Consider the following 20,405-nt stretch of genomic DNA (forward strand, 5'->3'; position numbering starts at 1 on the left):
TGGTCCTGGGATTTTTGCTCACTGTTCTTGTGATCATTTTGACTTTACGGGGTGAGATCTTGCGTGGAGCCCCAGATCGAGGGAGATTATCAGTGGTCTTGTATGTCTTCCATTTTCTAATTATTGCTCCCACAGTTGATTTGTTCACACCAAGCTGCTTGCCTATTGCAGATTCAGTCTTCCCAGCCTGGTGCAGGTCTACAATTTTTTGTTTCTGGTGTCCTTCAACAGCTCTTTGGTCTTCACCATAGTGGAGTTTGGAGTGTGACTGTTTGAGGTTGTGGACAGGTGTCTTTTATACTGATAACAAGTTCATACAGGTGCCATTGATACAGGTAATGAGTGCAGGACAGAGGAGCCTCTTACAGAAGAAGGTACAGGTCTGTGAGAGCCAGAAATCTTGCTTGTTTGTAGGTGACCAAATACTTATTTTCCACCATAATTTGCAAATAAATTCTTTCCAATTCAGCCAAAGTGATTGTCTGGATTTTTTTTCTTTCATAGTTGAGGTCTACCTATGATGCCAATTACAGGCCTCTCTCATCTTTTTAAGTGGGAGAACTTGCACAATTGGTGGCTGACTAAATACTTTTTTGCCCCACTGTATATCATGGATTCTAGAATGTTACATTATTACTGGGTTTATAAAAGCGTGACTGACTTCACTGTCCTGAGCTGGCACTGTTATGGACCGAATCAGAACTAAAATGCTATCCAATTTTAACACTGAATAGATTGTATTGTTATATTCATTTTTCGTTTTCTCCACAGTTTTTTAAATTCATACAAATTAAATTATTTAAACAGAGAAAATAATATTTCCTGTTGGTCTTTATTGTACAAGTATGTCACTGTACATCCTGGAAGGAACATGGAAGCAATATCCCCAGTTTGTGAAGCAATGGTGGGGGGGTATCAAAGCTGATATTACTGCTAATAATGTTTTTGGGGTATCTGATTATTCCTTTAATTTAAACTTGTAATGCAGAACTTGTTTGATGCAACATGCCAAGTTTTTTTAAATTTAGTTTTTTTTTTCCCCTGACTGCTTTAGGGGAGACACAATGCAAAAACTGTGGGGGAGATCAAACAGTTTGTGTCCCAGCTCCCTCATATGCAGGCTGAAAGGGCGTCCCTAGCCAACCATACATCCATTGCTGAACTCATTAAGGATATAACAAGTAAGATGTCTCATTGTTTCGCACTGTATTTGCAAAAAATATTATTTTGAAGAATTTCTATATTGGTATCGGGCGGACTGACAACTCATGGGGCCCCCGGGCAATAGGGGATCATGGGGCCCCTATGTCCCTGCCCAAATTCAAACAAGCCTATGAAAAAGGTACCAGGGGTATCTCATGGGGCCCCCTACTGACCTCCGGCCCTCGGGCAGTGCCCGAGTTTCCAAATGGTCAGTCTGCCCGATTGGTATCTTTTTATTTTCTGTATATGCTTCTGCTCTTGGTCACATTATCGACATACTTGGTTAGTCCTCTTCGTACTCATGATACAGACTCTATATATCTTCCATGTAATCTTCCTTGTCCTCTTAATCGCCAGCATTAGCCTCTCTGCTGCCTTCTCTGTCAAGGTCCTGTTTATAACTTAGAATGATGCCAGGTGGGAAAGCACAAAGCGGCAAGGTTGCAGGAGTTAGTAAAACTAATATCACAATTCTTTATTAAAGCATAACTTCCATCAAAGATGACTGTACCCAGCACAGAGTGCAGAAGGGAGATGGTATATAAAACACCAAAGACCACACAGACTACTGAGATCTGTGAGCCTCCATGCAGTGGCGCTGGACCTCACAGAGAAGATGACAGCTGGCAGCATTTACGGCCATACTTCATGCACCTCTCAGACCAAGCACTACACAGCATCACAGGTGTGGGTGGGTGGCAACATATTTCAAAGGCCCCACCATCTTTTTCAAGCCTTGACTTGGCCCCTGAAATACGTTGTCGCTAACCACTCCTGTGATGCTGTTTAATGTTTGGTCTGAGAGGTGCATGAAATACGGCCGTAGATGCCGCCAGCTGTCATCTCTCTGGGACCATTGCATGGAGGCTCACTGATCTGAGTAGTCTGCTTGTGGTCTTTTGCATTGTATATAACACCTCCCATTGGCACTATGAGCTGGATACAGTTATCTTTGATGTAAGTGTGCTGTGTTTTAATAATGAATTGTGATATCAAGTTTTACAAACTCCTGTGTATAGTATATTGTGTGATATAGAGAGAGAGATATAGAAACACATACTGTTCATTCTTGGACAGGCCAGTGACAAGACCAGTTTACACATCAAAAGAACTCTTTGCTATGTTAATTTTATGCAAGGTCACCTTGGTATTTGGGAAATAGTCTGTTTATCTAATTAGACATTTCAAAGGGTATGGTAACGACCACCCCCTCCTCCTCAAAAAACTACGCTCTCTTGGCCTGCAAAACTCCGCTCTCTCCTGGTTCTCCTCCTATCTATCGCAGCGCTCCTTCAGTGTTACCTATAATGCTGCCTCCTCCTCTTTACTCCCTCTCTCTGTCAGGGTCCCTCAAGGCTCTGTGCTCGGACCCCCTCCTCTTCATCTACACCTCCTCCCTTAGCCAATTGAAAAACTCCCACGGCTTCAACTACCATCTCTATGCTGATGACACACAAATCTACCTGTCTACCCCTCACCTCACCCCTTCAGTCTCCACCCGCATCACCAGCCTACTAAGTGACATATCGGACTGGATGTCACTCCACTTCCTCAAACTCAACCTTTCCAAAACTGAGCTTCTAGTATTCCCCCCAGCCCGTGCCCCCCCCCCCCCCCAGACTTTTCCATCAAGATCAACAACACTACCATCAGTCCCACCCCTCACGCCAGGGCACTAGGTGTAATCCTAGACTCCAATCTGTCCTTTCAGCCCCAGGTCCAATCGCTGACAAACTCATGTAGACTTCACCACTGCAACATCTCCAAGATACGGCCGTTTCTAACCTCGAAAACCACTAAGCAACTCATTCACTCCCTTATTATATCATGCCTTGACTATTGTAACTCCCTCCTCACTGGCCTACCTCATCGCAGGCTATCCCCACTCCAGTCTATCATGAATGCTGCTGCCAGACTCATCCACCTTACTAACCGTTCTGTATCTGCCAATCACTCCACTGGCTTCCAATTGCCCAACGGATAAAATTGAAAACACTTAACACTGACGTATAAAGCCGTTCATAACACTGCCCCTAATTACATAACCGATCTTGTCTGTAAATATCACCCAAACCATACTCTCCGCTCCTCACAAGACCTCCTACTCTCTAGCTCCCTTGTCTCCTCCTCCCATGCTCGTCTCCAGGATTTCTCAAGGGCTTCACCCATCCTCTGGAGCTCCCTACTCCAATCTATCAGGCTATCGCCTACTCTGCTCACTTTTAGGTGCACTCTGAAAACCCATCTCTTCAGGGAAGCCTACCCCGAAAATCCCCTACTCCTACCACTCCATCCCCCACAGCTAATTACCTCTTGTAGCACTATCCCCTCCTCCTAGATTGTAAACTCAAAGGAGCAGGGCCCTCTAATCCCTCTTGTATTGTTACTGTACTGTCTCCCTCCATAATGTAAAGCGCTGAGCAAACTGTCGGCGCTATATAAGTCCTGTATAATGATAATAATATTTAGACTTGAGGGAATATTTGTAGGAAATGGTGAAAGGGTGACTTGTGTACCTGTTAAAACACTATAGTGACCTTAATTGTTATTTACAGCAATGGCAAGTGAAGTCTTTTCATGTAAGATCAAAAGTGTTTTGTCAGCCAGTCAGAAACCCCTCCAGTAAACTGTATATCAAGTGACGTTTTTTGGCTGAGAGGGAGCTTCTTCCTGTCATTAATATGGAAGCACAGGTATAGATCATAACTCACATTATTGCACGCATGGAAGCTACCTAGGTGCATATTATAGATCGGACATATGCTGGACGGTGTAGTATCTCCATGTTTGATATGAAGCATCTTAAATGGGACTCTGAGGGCTGTAGTTCATTGTAATATTTTACAAGTATTCTAGATTGGATTTTAGTCATCTTACAAATATCTTTATCCGAATAAATGCATCTCTGGAAAAGAACTGTTGGACTAGTTGCTGCGGGAAAAGTACATTTATAAATATACACATCGTCATTCATCATCCTCCTATTAATAGAAGACAACACTGTGCCCTTGCTGCTTTGTTCTTTTCCATGTACACTGACGAGATTGGTCCCAGATCACAGATTAAGGAGCTTCAGGATCATTCTCCATATACTGCACTCTTGTCAGACTCATTATGGACTCTTGTCAATTTAAGCTATTCTGTGTGTGAGCACTGAGCACTGAGTGTCTATGTACACTCACATGTACTTTAAATAAGTGGTTGATTTTGATGTCCGATGAGCAGTGACTTTGGAAAGAAACTGGACGATAAAGGCGCCTCTCCATTAGTACAAGTTCAGAATAGTTTGAAAATGTATTTTCACAAGATTTGCCAATTTGTTTTGAGGACTATAGGGATCCTGCTTCACAAGGGCTGAACTTCCAAAGGGTAAAGTCTGGGAAAGCTAGGCTAGGCTTAAAGGTTTTTTTCTCTTTCTTTAAAAATACAAAACAAACATTAAGAATCACTTTAAAGGATAAGTTCACCTTTGGGACCATGTTACATGTTCCACCCATCTTTATGGTGGAAGATGTAACATGTTTCCACTCCTGCAGCCGCTGCATCTAGTGACCGCTAGATGGGGTTCTTCTCCCCTCGCTAGATGTCTTGACGACCACGTCATTCGTTCAGAGTTCTGTGAATGGAAGACTACAGCTACCGACAGCCTTTGTGGCTGTTGGATTGTAGTTCTCAATGAACTACCATGGTGCTGTTGTGGTAGTTCATTGTTTCTTCCTGTCAGTGTGTATCTGCCTGCGTGTACAAACTATGAGCAGACAGATACACTGTCAAGTCTGCAGGAGTACTGCATTGCACTCGCAATCTGCTATTCACGTGTGCAATGCTTTACAGTCTCCAAGTAAAAAAATAATAAAGGCACTTCTTTTTACATACAAAAAGGTGTGCATTTTATTTATTTTAAAAAGGTGAATGTATCATTTTAAGGAATACACAGCTGAAACTCTAATTGTAAACAAAGAAGCAGCAGCAGACTAACAAGTTTTTCCTTCTGCTCACTTTGCTCTCTACTCCTGCCAGCTTGTAGCTTATTGGCATATTTTTCTAAGGCCTGACCTGATAAGTTCCCAACCTGAGTGCTGCTGTACAAGGGATTGCAATAGGCTGATACCAAGTCATATTCAGGCACTTATACTAATATAAAAATACAGAGATGTAACATTGCCAGGTGTCAGCTTTTTAGAGGTAGATGGGGATACACAGAGTACTTCCCTGAGCCTCAAGGGAAGCCCTAGACATTTTCTGTACAAGTTGGGGCAGCACAGTGGCTAAATGGTTAGCACTTCCAGTGCTTCTGGCAGTACTAGGGTCGTTGGTTTGAATCCCTACCACAGCATTACCTGCCTGGAGTTATGTTCTCCCTGTGCTTGTGTGGGTTTCCTCCGGGTACTCAGATTTCCTCCCACACTCCAAAGACATACTAAGGCCAATTTAGACAGGATCCAATTAACCTACCAGCATGTGTATGAATGTAAGTTAGGGACCTTAGATTGTACGCCCCTTGAGGGTTAGGGACTGATGTGAATGTACAATATATACAGTTGTGCTCAAAATAATCGCAGTCAGACATCACTAACCTGATCAGTCACTGTTTTTGGTAGAAATGATATTTCTACATGGCAAATAATTTACTAGCAGGTGTAGTAGAGTAATAGAAATCCAACAGTCATGACATGCATGCTGCTGATTCTGTGTAATTGAATCACTAATTGAAAGGGGCATGTTCAAAATAATAGCAGTGTGGAGTTCTATTAGTGAGGTCATTCATTCTTTGAAAAACAGGTGGCAATTATTGCCCTTATTTAAGAAAGGAAGGCAGCAAATGTTGTACATGCTGGTTACAGTGCATTTCTCTCTGAAATTCTGAGGAAAATGGGTCGTTCCAGACATTGTTCAGAAGAACCGCATAACTTGATTAACCACTTCCAGACCGGACACTTTTACCCCCTTCCTGACCAGGGCAATTTTCAGCTTTTAGCGCTATCACACTTTGAATGACAATTGCGCGGTCATGCAACACTGTACCCAAATTAATTTTTTACCATTTTTTTGAGACAGATAAAGCTTTATTTTGGTGGTATTTATTCACCACTGGGATTTGTATTTTTTTTGCTATGTAAATGAAATGTCCAAAAATTTTGAAAAAAAAGTGTTTTTTTTTATAACATTTTGCAAATAAATAATATTTCATCATAAATCTAAGCCAAAATTTATTCCGTTATCTTTTTAGTAAAAAAAAAAAATCCAAATTAGTTTATAACCAAAAATTATAATTTTTAAACATTTTTTTTTTACATTTTTATTTTATTTTTTTATATTTTTTTTTTTTTACATACTGTCACCCTAGCAGTACAGTGTCACCATGGTGACACTGTACTACTTGTGGGGGGTGATGAAGATTTTTTTTACACTGATTGCTTTTACACCCATATAGGATGTAAAAGCAATCATTTCTCTCTCTCTGTGTGCATTCTTGCACTCATTGAGAAGTACTGAGTGAGCTGTGATTGGTCACAGCTTGTCACATGGTACAAGGCTTTTGTGAATAGCCTTGTACCATGTGACCTCTGTGATCATTCACAGATTTCACACATAGTAAGCAATGATGTCAGAAGTGACAGCTTGCTTACTACTTTGCATGTGATCACTGATTGGCCAATCAGTGATCACATGATCGGGACCTCGTACAGAGGTCCCGTCTGACGATCGGTGTTTCACTGTGTCCAGAGGACACAGCGGGCACCGGATCACGGTGCTGCGCGCTCGTGCGGGGAGGCCGTTTATAAACGGCCACCCGACCCTGCAGTGCCACCGTCCGGCCGTTTATATCCAACGGCCGGTCGGGAAGTGGTTAAAAAGTTGATTGGAGAGGGGAAAACATATAAAGAAGTGCAGAAAATGATAGGCTGCTCAGCTAAAATGATCACAAATGCTTTAAAATGGCAACCAAAACCTGAAAGATGTGGAAGAAAGCGAAAAACTACCATTCGAATGGATAGAAGAATAGCCAAAATGGCAAGGACTCAGCCAACAATCAGCTCCAGGAAGATCAAAGCAGGTCTAAAGTTACCTGTGAGTACTGTTACAATTAGAAGACGCCTATGTGAAGCCAAGCTATCTGCAAGAAGCCCCCGCAAAGTCCCACTGTTGAAAAAAAGACGTGCTGAAGAGGTTACAATTTGCCAAAGAGCACAATGACTGACCTAAAGAGAAATAGCGCAACATTGTGTGGACTGATGAAAGTAAGATTGTTCTTTTTGGGTCTAGTGGCCGGAGACAGTTTGTCAGACGACCCCCAAACACTGAATTCAAGCCACAGTACACTGTGAAGACAGTGAAGCATGGTGGTGCAAGCATCATGATATGGGGATGTTTCTCATACTACGATGATGAGCCTATTTATCACATACCAGGGATCATGGATCAGTTTGAATACATCAGAATACTTGAAGAGGTCATGCTGCCTTATGCTGAAGAGGAAATGCCCTTGAAATGGGTGTTCCAACAAGACAACGACCCCAAACACACCAGTAAACTTGCAACATCTTGGTTCCAGACCAACAAGATTTACATTATGGAGTGGCCAGCCCAATCCCCGGATCTTAATCCAATAGAAAACTTGTGGGGTGACATCAAAAATGCAGTTTCTGAGGCAAAACCAAGAAATAGAGAAGAACTGTGGAATGTAGTCCAATCATCCTGGGCTGGAATACCTGTTCACAGGTGCCAGAAGTTGGTTGACTCCATGCAACACAGATGTACAGCAGTTCTCAGAAACAGTGCTTATACAACTAAATATTCATTAAGTGATTCAAAGGAAAGCAAAATCTTCAAACATTTTTCAGTTTATATAGTGAATGTTTGAGTTTGTAAAGAAGAATACAAACACTGCTATTTTTTTGAACAGTCTAATCTTCACTTTTCTTCAATTTTTTTAGAGGAACAACACAAATTTGATATATTTTTCTTCATGTTTTGATTTGGAATAGAATGTGTAGTGTTCCCAATGCATTTGTGTGTATGGAAATAAAAGCTATTAGAAGGATTTTGAGATTTATTCACTTTTTTTCAACACACTGCTATTATTTTGAACACAACTGTATATGTAAAGCGCTGCGCAAATTGACAGCGCTATATAATTACCTGTAATAAATTAAATAAAAATAAAATCTATTTGAGGGTTTATTCATTATTGCAGAGCTGCATTAATGCCAGAGCACTTCTGTTTCATGTTTCTAATGTCTAGAGGAAAGGCATACTATAATATGCTTTGTTATGGATCTCAAGGATGCTATTTTGACCTACTGTGTTTTTTTATCTTTTTTTATTTCTTTTCAGCTTCAGAGGATTTTTTTGATAAATTAACAGTGGAGCAAGAATTTATGTCAGGCTTTGACACAGACAAGGTTAGTTCTAATTTTTATATCACCTAAACTCTTTTTTTGGCTCCTCCCAAGACCTCCTGCTCTCCAGCTACTTCTTCACTTCCTCCCTTGCTCACCTCTGCTATTCTTTGGAATGCCCTACGCCAGGGGTGGGCAACTGTGGCCCTCCAGCTGTTGTAGAACTACAAGTCCCATGAGCCATTGCAAAACTGACAGTTACAAGCATGACTCCCAAAGGCAGAGGCATGATGGGACTTGTAGTTCACCAACAGCTGGAGGACCACAGTTGCCCACCCCTGCCCTACACCAATCTGTTTGGGTGTCTTCTACTCTGTGTGCCCTTTTTTTTTTTTTTTTTTTTTTTTTTTTTTTTTTATGTATCAAAAGGTACAGCAGGTAAAAAAAATCATGTTCATTTGAAGTTATGTTTACTGACGTATTTTTTTTTTCTTTGTTTTGTACCAGGTAAATCCCCACATAGAAGATCGTATTGCAAAGAGAGACCCCCTGATAGAAGTATTACGACTAATCTGCCTTCAGTCTGTGTGCAACACTGGACTCAAGCAGAAAGTGCTGGACTTCTACAAGAAGGAGATTCTGCAGGTGAATTACACAGATTTTGTCTTTGTATGTGAAATGCCTGCTGGGGATTTTCATTTGAAATGATCAAAAGTAGTACTGGTCTTTATGAGCCACACAGGTTTTTATAAATCTCATATAGAATGTGTATGAAGCACAATTTTATTTTATTTATTTATTTTTTTTTGGAATCCTTTCAAGTATACTGTTAATAATACCCACTTGATTTTCGGAGGGTTTTAGCCCCTTCATGACCAAACCTTTTTTTGCTATTCAGCACTTTAACTGGCAATTGCTCAGTCATGCAACACTGTACCCAAATTAAATTGATATCTTTTTTTTTTTTTGCATACAAATAAAACTTTCTTGGTATTTAATCACCAAAATAAATGAAAAAATGTCAAAAATTTTGAAAAGATAAAACATGTTTTTCTCAGTTACGGTTTTATAAAATTTTGCAAATGATCTTTCCTCATAAATTTAGACCAAAATGTAGTCTGCTACTTTTTTTGATAAAAATAACCCAAACCAGTGTATATTATTTAGTCTGCAGGAAAGTTAATAGAGTCTACAAACTATGGTGTGTGTGTATATATTTAGTTGAAAATTGATCACGTTCTGATGTACTGACAGCAGATCTTGTTTCTTGAGGTCCTAAAATGCCAGGACAGTACAAATGACCACTCTTTTGGAAAGTAGACAGTCTAAAGTATTTAGTAAGCAGCATGGTGAGTTGTGTTTTTTTTTTGTTTTTTTTTTGTTTTTTTTTTTTGTTTTTTTTTTTTTTAGAAAATGAAGATATTAGAGCAGAGCTCCAGGCTCCGTCCAAAAAAAATAAGTCGGCAGCAACAAATCCTGTAGCTGCTGACTTGTAATATAAGGACACTTACCTGGCTAGGGATACAGGGATGTTGTCCTCACCCGTGCCGATTCTTCAGTCTGCTTTTGGTGCAGGTGGCGGAATCTTTAGTTGTTACTAAGCACACAACTGCAAAATCAGTCTGTATATGCAGTAAAGCATGCTTGTTATACTCACTGTGGAACCTAAGGGGTTAATCCTCTGCATTGTGTAAAACGATTGTTTGATCCTGACTTTTTCTGATCCTCTCCTCCTTCCAGTGTCCCCCCTTTATTTCCTGATAAGACCTATCGTGTGGAGTCACTCTGCACATGCTCAGTTTGGAGTGTTTTGCTAGCAAGGTTTTGTTTTTCTTCTTGGGAGAGTGCAGGGTCAGTTAGCACTGTCCAGACAAGGGTCAGGGGTTCTGCATCCTCAGAGCAAAATGAAAACTCCTCCTACAAGCTTTAATGTGCTCTACTGGACACTGATAGAAGTCACAAGACTGCTCTAACTGCTGATGAGGAAAGGTATTCAGCAGTTTATAAATTCTAAAATAATTTCACTTCCATGTTCTGTGTACTGTGGGAGACCAGATATAGTGAATGTAGGGTCCTGGGTTTAGTAACCGTTTAAGTAAGGGAAACCGGCCAAGGCCTTGCGGCTTAACAGTCGCTTTCCTACTGCGCATAGAGTGCTGCGCTTTGTGAATGGTCCTGCAGTCTTCTGGGACCTGTGAAGTGTCCCAGAAGGCAGTGGAGGGAAAGGGGGGGACAAACAACCTGCTCAGATCGCTGCAGTGCATCTGATCGGAAGTGCAAGCGGGTACATGCTCCCTCCCAAAAAGTGCCAAATGCAGCAATGGAGGTGGGGGGGGAGGTGGATACAAACAAGCAAAATTTCCCCTTTTGGGTGATCCGCTTTAAATAAAATTTTGGGGAATACTGACTGACAGGTTTTTTTTTTTGTTTGTTTTTTTGTTTTTTACATATTTTTATCAGTGTAGTTCATTGTCACCGTAGTTTTTTACACTGTTAATGCTTCCACAGTGATGGTCACTGTATGAGGAATGGTTTTAGCTGTCATGGGTTAACATTCATGAGCAGTTTGTCTATAGCTAATCACATGATACAGGTAGCCAGGTACCATGTGATTGCTGTGGGACAATCACAGATTACAACTGTAAGCAAGCTGTTCATAAATGGAAATCCATTCATTACAGTTTGTTTATATGGTGATCACATGATAAAAATCATAGCGATTACATGATACCTGCTTATTGGTAATTCTAATCCGCTGTATCCAGTGGCTGCACGCCCCTTACATGAAACAGGCTGGATGATGTACATGTACGTTATCAAGCCTGCCCTGCCACAGTAAATGTATTGTGGCCCGGGTGGCAACCGATTCATTGAACTTAAAGCTGATTTCCAGCGTTTTAATGAAGTTTTAAAAGTTTTTGCTTGGACCAAGCTGATCCAAACAAACTATTACCTTCACTAAGAGATGCAGCAGCTTTGTGCGCTGTATAAACTGTATGTAGTCTCTGCTACATACAGTGTACAGCGCTGCGTTCTGGCAGTGGGGTGGGAACTTCCCTTCCCGCTCCTAAACAAAATAGTCGGGCTGAGTGCTGCTTAGCCATTCACAATAAGCTTTGTATTCTATGAGTGAAGAGATTGCAGTTTATTTCCTTAAATTTGGGCAGGTTGGCAGTGAGGCTATTTAAATTCTCAGTGATCCATCCACCTTTGTTTCTACCTGCTTGTTCTGTGAGAAAGTCTTGCCTTTGTGCAGCTGCCTTTGGTGAAATTGTCTGATTTAAAGCGTAAGTAAACCCAATGATAATGATGTAACCGTATCCTAAAAGAAAAAGTGTTTAACTTTAAAAAGTATAATGTAATCATCTGTCTGTTTTTAAATCTGTAAACTGTGTTTTTTCTTATAATTATGTTCATTTTTCCTTATGTCTTTATCTAATACCTGGTTGATCCTGCCCATTCCCCTTCTGCTTGTTTGCAGACCAACCGTGGAAACTGATCCATGCTAGTGTGGTCAGTTTGCTAGCCTTCTACTCCTATACGGAGTTACTGGCAGGCTGTGCAAGCAAGCGGTGTGCCTGTATCTTCTGTAGTCTTTTAGGGCCACGCCCCCCATCTATCCTTCCCATCTTGATTGACAGCAATATAATGTAAAATCTATTGTGTGCAAATCAGCTGGGGAAGGGGGAAGTGATGTAATTGCCACTGGGTTATTTGCTGTGTTTTATTTCCCTGGAAATTCTGATTCTTGAGGGTCAAGCGTCACTTCTAGAAATGACTCTTAGGTAGGGGTCTTTCCCACTAGCCGGTCCGTGATGCACTGCAGAAGGCACAGTGATCACTTGACCTATATAAAAAAAGTATTAAAACTCTGCTTTTTTTTTCTCTTTTTTTTTTTTTATTCAATTTTATGTGTGGAGATATATATATATTATAATTAGTTTTTTTTACAGTAACTTCAAAACTACTTTAAAGTCGAACTACACTGTATCTGAGTACCACAAACCAAAAGTGTTATTTTAATTCATTTTTTACGTTCAGAGCAAACTCGTCCATCCATGTATGTTTCCATGCTTTATTTTTCTTTGAAATCACTTTGAAATACACCCCCTAGCCTTTCTGGTAGTAGCAACCTTGAGTAAGGCCAGACAATTCAAGTAGCATTTACTTCCTGGAATCCATCTACCCCTTGCTCAGGTATGCAGGCAGGATAAATCCCCTCCTTTCCTCCAGAAGACTCCTTAGATGTGTGACATAATTTGCCTAGGCAAGAAGCCAGAACGTAAGTAAAGAAGCATAAAAATAGGAAAGTATTTAATATTTACTTGTTTTAAACTATCTATTTACTAATGCTAGCAGCATAAGGATTAAAAATAGTCAATGTTGATTAAGAGAGTTAAGTTCCGCTTTAAGTTAGAAACCTTCAATAAATGTTATTAGATTCTTAAACACCAATATTGCTTTCTGCAGTGTTCCCATTTACATTCTTCCTACTTGCGCATGCACACTGTATACTACATTTAAGACCTGCATCTGATGAGAAATGTCAGTTGCTAGTTTTCTTATGTCTGCTTTCAACCATGTTCTCAAGCCCTCATATGGGTGATGTCATAGCTGGTCATGTGTGCACCACCATAGTAACTGCCGATCTAAGAGGATGCTAAGATGGCACTGGCTTTAGTTCCACTTTAATGTATTCCACTTCATTTTTGTCTCAGCTGTTTTAAATTTATGAAATTATCTTTCTTCTTGCAGACTTATGGATATCAACACATTTTGACTTTGCACAATCTAGAAAAGGCAGGACTTTTAAAATGCCAGTCTAGCAGCAGGAACAATTATCCAGCTATCAGGAAGACCTTGCGTCTTTGGATGGATGATGTCAATGAACAGGTGAGCTGGGGCAGTATTGAATAAGGCACGATGTAGTGTGCAAAGTATAGAGACCATAGTCGCCAAACAAAAAAAGTTTTTCTCTAATTTCATTAGTTAATGGTACTTTTTTTTTTTTTTTATTACTTTAAATTTAAAGTGTTACTAAACCCACAACAGTAAAATCAGTCTGTATATGCAGTAAAGCATGCTTGATATATTCACTGTGGAACCTAAGGGGTTAATCTTCTGCATTATGTAAAAAAGGCTGTTTGATCCTGACTTCTCTGATCCTTCTCTTCTTCCAGTGCCCCCCTCTTATCTTCTGATAAGACATATAGTATGGAGACACGCTGCACATGCTCAGTTTAGTGTGTATTGCTAGAGAGGTATATTTTTGGGGAGAGTACTGCATGTGATCAGCAGAAGGCCAATCAGCCCTATCCATACAGAGGTCAGGGGTTCTGCATCCTCCTAGAGCAGAAAGAAAACTCCTATAAGCTTTAACGTGCTCTGCTGGACACTGAGAGCAGTCTTGTGACTTCTATAACTGCTGATGAGAAAGGTATTTTGCAGTTTATATTTACTAAAATAATTGCATTTCCATGTTCTCTGTATCATAGGAGACCAGGTACACTGAATGCAAGGTCCTGGGTTTAGTAACACTTTAACTATCGCTTTTTCTGTATATATTTTTTAAAAATGGAGAAAGGAAAATTAACACAAAAGCGGAGTTCTTGTTAGTAGCAACTAATTACACCTTTCAATTCATGGAAAGATTAAAGGAAAGCTGTTGTAGAAGAAATGTGAAGACTGACATTTTTTATGTGGTGTGTGTGTGTGTGTGTTTTTTTTTTTTTTTTTTTTTTCCTGAAAATGCTGATTTTCTGATCTGGAACAAATATGCATATAGGAACCTTTAAAAGATTGTTTTTTTCGTTTTGTTTATCCCCTCACCCCCCCATGGTACAAAGTAGATGTAATACTTTGCCCAATGTTGCTAGGTGCTTCCTCAGCCTAGCTATGAGGTCAGATTGGGCACCTCCTTTCCTTTGCAGCCAACCAACAACCTTGGAAGATTGCCACTTTATAGTTGCTGCTTGTCCCAGCACTTGCCTGGGGTAAGCGATGGCAAGAGTAAAGCAGAGGGAGAGGTGGCCAACCTCCATCCTTTCTGTGACTTTCCAGATCTGCATGCTTGTTTCAGGTCAGTAATTCTGAAAGTATTAAAAGGAGTGGCTCATTGACAGTAGAGGGCACACTACACTGTATCATTTACTTTCTCTGTTTATTACCATAGGACTTGTATGAAAAATGATTCTCTCTAAGCCCACCTATTTTTATTACACACAGAATCCAAATGATATCTCCTATGTGTACAGTGGCTATGCTCCGCTCAGTGTGCGTCTGGCACAAATACTGGTCCGGCCTGGTTGGAGAAGCATTGAGGAAGTTCTAAAACTCCTTCCTGGGCCCCAGTTTGAGGAGCGGCAGTCACTGCCCCCTGGCCTGATGAAGAAACGTATGTAAAGTATTTAACATTCCTGTACAACATAATTCAGTGTTTTGTCTCTCTTCATTCTGCATGTCGCTTTCATAGGCTGTCTTTCTCCCTCCTTTCACTTACTGTGTCACTTAAGGTCAAAGCAGTGTGTTAGTCATTTGATATGCAGTTCTTGCAAGTTATGAATTAGATATGAGGGTCACTTGCAAAAACTATAGAGAAACAAATGGTTAGCCCAGAATTGATTAAAAAAAAAACAATTTTAAGTATTACTCTGACCATGCTGGAACTTTCCTGAAAAAAAAGATCCAGTATTTAGACTTTTATCCTGAGTAACTATATAAGAAAATGGGGAGAACCCTTTGTCACAACTTGTAAAATTTTGCTCACATGTCTGATTTCAGGCAGTGGGATCATTGTACTTCAGCATCTTCCTTGTGTACTACACATAAAAGGGTATACTCATGTGTGCCAAGGGCTTAAAACTAAAGATTCCAGGTTTCATTTCTCATTGTAAGTTAGATTCTGGGATATATTTTCCTTGCTATATGTCACCATTTATCATTCTATGTGTAACAATGAAAGAAAATCGGTCCTGGTGTGTAATGATGTGGGGGAATGTTTAAATATCTGTCATTTTCTACAACTCCTTGGTTTCCTCTGTACATGTTTGTCCAGTTGATTGGTGATGATGGTTATTGATAGGAACTTGGCTGAATCCTTGTTTTGTCAGTTTGAGTGAAGGTAAACTTGTGCAGTGTTTCTTCTTTACTGGGACTTTTGTCAAACATACGCTATATTGCCAAAAGTATTGGGACACCCCTCCAGATCCATTGGATTCAGGTGTTCCAATCACCTCCATGGCCACAGGTGTATAAAATCAAGCAAAGCACCTAGGCATGCAGACTGCTTCTACAAACATTTGTGAAAGAATGGGTCGCTCTCAGGAGCTCAGTGAATTCAAGTGTGGTACTGTGATAGGTTGTCACCTGTGCAATAAGTCCATCCATAAAATTTCCTTGCTAATAAATATTCCACGGTCACCTGTTAGTGGTATCAGGGGCGTATTCACCACAAGGCAAACCAGGCATTTGCCTAGGGCGGCAGCACTGCCCCCTGGAAGAAGGGACATATGCAGTATGGGGACTAGGTGGGATCTGAGAGAGGCTGCCTGATGATGTATGCAGAGCCCCACTGTCATTCCCGGGAATGTCCAGAGCTGTAAAGGTGAGTGTCTTTCTATCTGTTGCTGGGGGTGGGTGGGTGTTAGGGAAAGGCTCTCTCGGATGGGGAGGGATGGTGGGGCAGGGGTGTTGTTGGTCAATGTCTGTCAGGCTATCTCCACGGGGGGGGGGGGGGGGAGAGGGGAAGGGGCTCTGGTGTTGGTCAGTATCAGGCTCTCTATGCCAGGGAGGAGGGGCATCCAATTTTTGTGTTGCCTAGGGCAGCACAAAACCTAAATACACCACTGAGTGGTATTATAGCAAAGGGGAAACAGCTGGGAACAACAGCACCAAGTGGTAGGCCACGTAGAATGACAGAGCGGGGTCAACGCATGTTGAAGCACACATTGCGCAGAAGTTGCCAACTGTCTGCAGAGTCAATAGCTAAAGACCTACAAACTTCATGTGGCCTTCAGATTTGAACAACAGTGCATAGAGAGCTTCATAGAATGGGTTTCCATGGCCGAGCAGCTGCATCCAAGCCTTACATCACCAAGTGCAATGCAAAGCGTCAGATGCAGTGGTGTAAAGCACGCCGCTACTGGACTCTAGAGAAGTGGAGATGTGTTCTCTGCAGTGACAAATCACTCTTCTCTGTCTGGCAATTCGATGGACATGTCTGGGTTTCGCAGTTGCCATGAGAACGGTACTTGCCTGACTGCATTGTGCCAAGTGTAAAGTTTGGTGGAGGGGGATTATGGTGTGGGGTTGTTTTTCAGGGGTTGGGCTTGGCCCCTTAGCTCCAGTGAAGGGAACTCTTAAGGCGTCAGCATATTAAGACATTTTGGACAATTTCATGCTCCCAACTTTGTGGGAACAGTTTGGGGATGGCCCCTTCCTGTTCCAACATGACTGCACACCAGTGCACAAAGCAAGTTCCATAAAGAAATGGATGAGCAAGTTTGGGGTGGAGGAACTTGAGTGGCCTACACAGAGTCCTGACCTCAACCCGATAGAACACGTTTGGGATGAATTAGAGTGGAGACTGTGAGCCAGGCCTTCTCATCCAACATCAGTGCCTGACCTCACAAATGTGCTTCTGGAAGAATGGTCAAACATTCCCATAGATACACTCCTAATCCTTGTGGACAGCCTTCCCAGAAGAGTTGAAGCTGTTATAGCTGCAAAGGGTGGGCCCTACGGACTAAGACTGGGATGCCATTAAAGTTCATGTGCGTGTAAAGGCAGGTGTCCCAATACTTTTGGCAATATAGTATATGATAATAGATATCTTGGGTATCAAATGTACAATATAGGTCTGAGAAGGAATGTGCACATATTTGTCCCTGGGATAGTAGTTTCTCAACCATAACATAGTAAGTGTTATGTTTTAGCTAGCAAGTTTTCTGCCCATACTGAAAATATAGTAGCAATAACATTTAAAGTGGTAGTAAAGTCTGTTTTTGTACTTGTACCTACAGGGGAGTCTATAATGAGGCTTACCTGTAGGTACTGTAAATATATCCTAAACATGCCCCGTTTAGGAGCCATTTACTTATGTAGCAGCACCCGTGCATTGGAGTGAGCTCGGCCATCATTGTGGCTCAGCCATTCAAGCCACTGGAGCCCACAAACCTGGAAGAAGGACCGGGTGAAGATGGAAGCCCTCATTTTAAAGTGTTACTAAACTCCAGAACCTGTATTCACTCTATCCAGTCTCCCATAGTACACAGAACATGGAAATGCAATTATTTCAGTAAATATAAACTTCTAAATACCTTTCCTCAGCTGCAGTGTATAGCAGTCTTGTGACATCTATCAGTGTCCAGTTGAGCACTAGTTAAAGCTTGTAGGAGGAGTTTTCTTTCTCCTCTGACTGTCCTATGAGGCTGCATGACCCCTGCCTTCTGTTTGGACAGTGCTGGTTGGCCCTGTGCTGATCACATGCACCCTCCCAATGAAAAAAACCTCTAGCAATACACACTAAACTGAGCATGTGCAGAGCGACTCCTAGAGCTCTGTACTATCAGTAGATGGATTGGGGACAGCAGAAGGAGATGATCAGAGAAGTCAGGATCTAACAGCCATTTTACATAATGCAGAAGATTAACCCTTAGATTCCACAGTGAGTATAACAAGCATGCTTTACTGCATATACAGACAGATTTTACGATTGTGGGTTTAGTAACACTTTAATGTAGGTTTGAGTTGTCTGTTCATCCATAGTAAGGGTGTTATGTGTTTGGAATACCCTGTGTATTGTATTTATACTGACTGCCTTGAGTTTGCCTGTTCTTATGTACCTTGCCTTGTTATACTTTTGTACGATTTCAATAAACGCAACTGTTAAAAAAAAAAAAAAAAAAAAGGTTTTATATTATAATCATTTAAGTACTGTATTCTCAAGCTGCTCGATAGAGGAAAAGGATTTTTTTCACTAATCTTCTGTACAATCATCTGTCTTTCTTTTTACTGCAGGTCAGCAAGGTGAGAACAAGGTAATGCTCATTTTCTTCCTCGGTGGAGTGACTTTTGCAGAAATTGCTGCCCTTCGCTTTCTGTCTCAGTTGGAGGATGGAGGAACAGAATATATCATTGCCACTACAAAACTTATCAATGGCACAACATGGATTAAATCTCTGATGGAAAAGCATGAGGCAGAGCCATGTTAAAGATGACGCTGGACTTTTTCTGCAACATTGAAATGTAGAGGGAGTACAATATTTTACAGAGGCAACCAAGGCAAATCTCAGAAGACTACCATCTGTTTGGTGCTTGGAGAATTGTATGCAGTCCAGATTGCCTCTGGATTTGTCACCTTTTGGCTTATGGGCCAGCAAAACACCTTTTGACACTTGCATATCTTATAGCATCACTCCAAAGGCAGGGACTAAACGTATTTGATGTTCAGCAAGGGACTGGTAGGAGATAGATATTGTCAGCTGGCTTGTGAAATAATGTAATAACTGTAGACGAGACTACACACAATGAAGAGGAGTTCTGTGTGATCTGTTTCATTAACGGGAACCTGACATTTAAAGAAGTGACTTAATAAATGTGTGTGTGTATGTGACTGCCTTCTGCTGCCAACATTGAAGAGACACTGAGAACAAGCTGACAAGGCAACACTGAGCAATGTAGCCCTCTATGGCTTTGTGTATGATCTGTATACGGGAATGTATACATTTATATAAACAATGTACAGTTAATAATGAATTAAATATACAAACTTATAGTGCTGCAACCATGCCTGACTCTGGCTACACACTGCTGTACAAAACTAGATTCAAACAGAATGGGGCTCTATGTACTTCGCAACTTTGGGCCCCCCAATTTGTACTAGGCTGCCTTTTGACATAAACTGCATACAGTGCAACCAAGTAATGGAGCTTACATTACAGACAACTAGAGTTTATAAAGGTTATATGTTATAACTGCAAAATCTGAATTTATTTCATTTATGCCATCAGAGATGCTCAAATGTGTGTTATGGGGCAGAGGGTTTGTTAATACAAAGTTTTCATTTACACATCATTCAGTTTCCTGTCAAGGTGTGGTTTGGGGGGGGACTAGGTGTGTTGCTAGGGAAGTTGGAGCTGAAATCAAGACTTGTACAACTAATCTGAGTACAACTAAACTGAGATCAGAAGTACAGGCTATGTATAACTTAACACCTTTTTGTTGACCTTACAGAAACCAAAAATTGACCAGTTAGTCATTCAATTGTTTGAAAGGAGCTTTCATCACAAATAACTGTTTGCCATAAAAAGAAATGATTGCCTGCAACTTGATTTTTAGTTTTACAATAAAATATTGTTTACTGATCACATCACCCATTTAGTACTGCTGATGTTTGGATATGATTTTTTTCATTGGTTATGATATTGACTGATCATGTTGTCATGTGTACAGATCCTACAAGATGATTCTCTCTAGTAAAATGAAAACACTGCGTTCCTTGTTATCTTTTCACCTTCTTAATTCCATACACCTGATACTATAGCGATCCTGTTACCAGACTGAAGCACACAATACTTAACGTGCCTGTAAAGACTTACCTGTGCCGGTACCGCATGCAGCTCTATTGAAAAGGAATTTTCCAACTGAGGCTCCATTCACACTAGGGCGCTTCAAATCACGTGCGAAACCGATGCAATTTGAAAATGCGCAGTGACAATATGAAAACACACGATCGTGTGTTCAGGTGCCATTCATTTCAATGGCACCTGAAAACACGGGACATTTTTGTCACGATTTTCTCCGTGACAATGTGCCGTGATTACGTAAACAAAATCACAGGATGTGTGATGCCCAAAAATG

At 40.9% G+C, this 20,405-nt stretch overlaps 1 protein-coding gene across 1 annotated transcript in view; it reads left to right on the forward strand.

Annotated features, from left to right (window-relative positions):
* Nucleotides 1-19,917, forward strand: part of VPS33A (VPS33A core subunit of CORVET and HOPS complexes) — a 36,765-nt gene extending 16,848 nt beyond the window's left edge. Inside the window, exons 8-13 of the mRNA XM_089662039.1 lie at nt 1,055-1,181; nt 8,542-8,609; nt 9,054-9,191; nt 13,302-13,439; nt 14,772-14,940; nt 18,564-19,917. Coding sequence (XP_089518165.1) covers nt 1,055-1,181; nt 8,542-8,609; nt 9,054-9,191; nt 13,302-13,439; nt 14,772-14,940; nt 18,564-18,757 — 834 coding nt within the window. The 3' untranslated portion in view covers nt 18,758-19,917. The remainder of the gene's footprint in view (nt 1-1,054; nt 1,182-8,541; nt 8,610-9,053; nt 9,192-13,301; nt 13,440-14,771; nt 14,941-18,563) is intronic.
* The last annotated feature ends 488 nt before the right edge of the window (nt 19,918-20,405 follow it).

This window comes from Staurois parvus, unplaced genomic scaffold (genome assembly GCF_062004578.1).
Source record: "Staurois parvus isolate SC_StPar_1 unplaced genomic scaffold, SC_StPar_1.0 ptg001418l, whole genome shotgun sequence".
NCBI classification, from domain to species: domain Eukaryota; kingdom Metazoa; phylum Chordata; class Amphibia; order Anura; family Ranidae; genus Staurois; species Staurois parvus.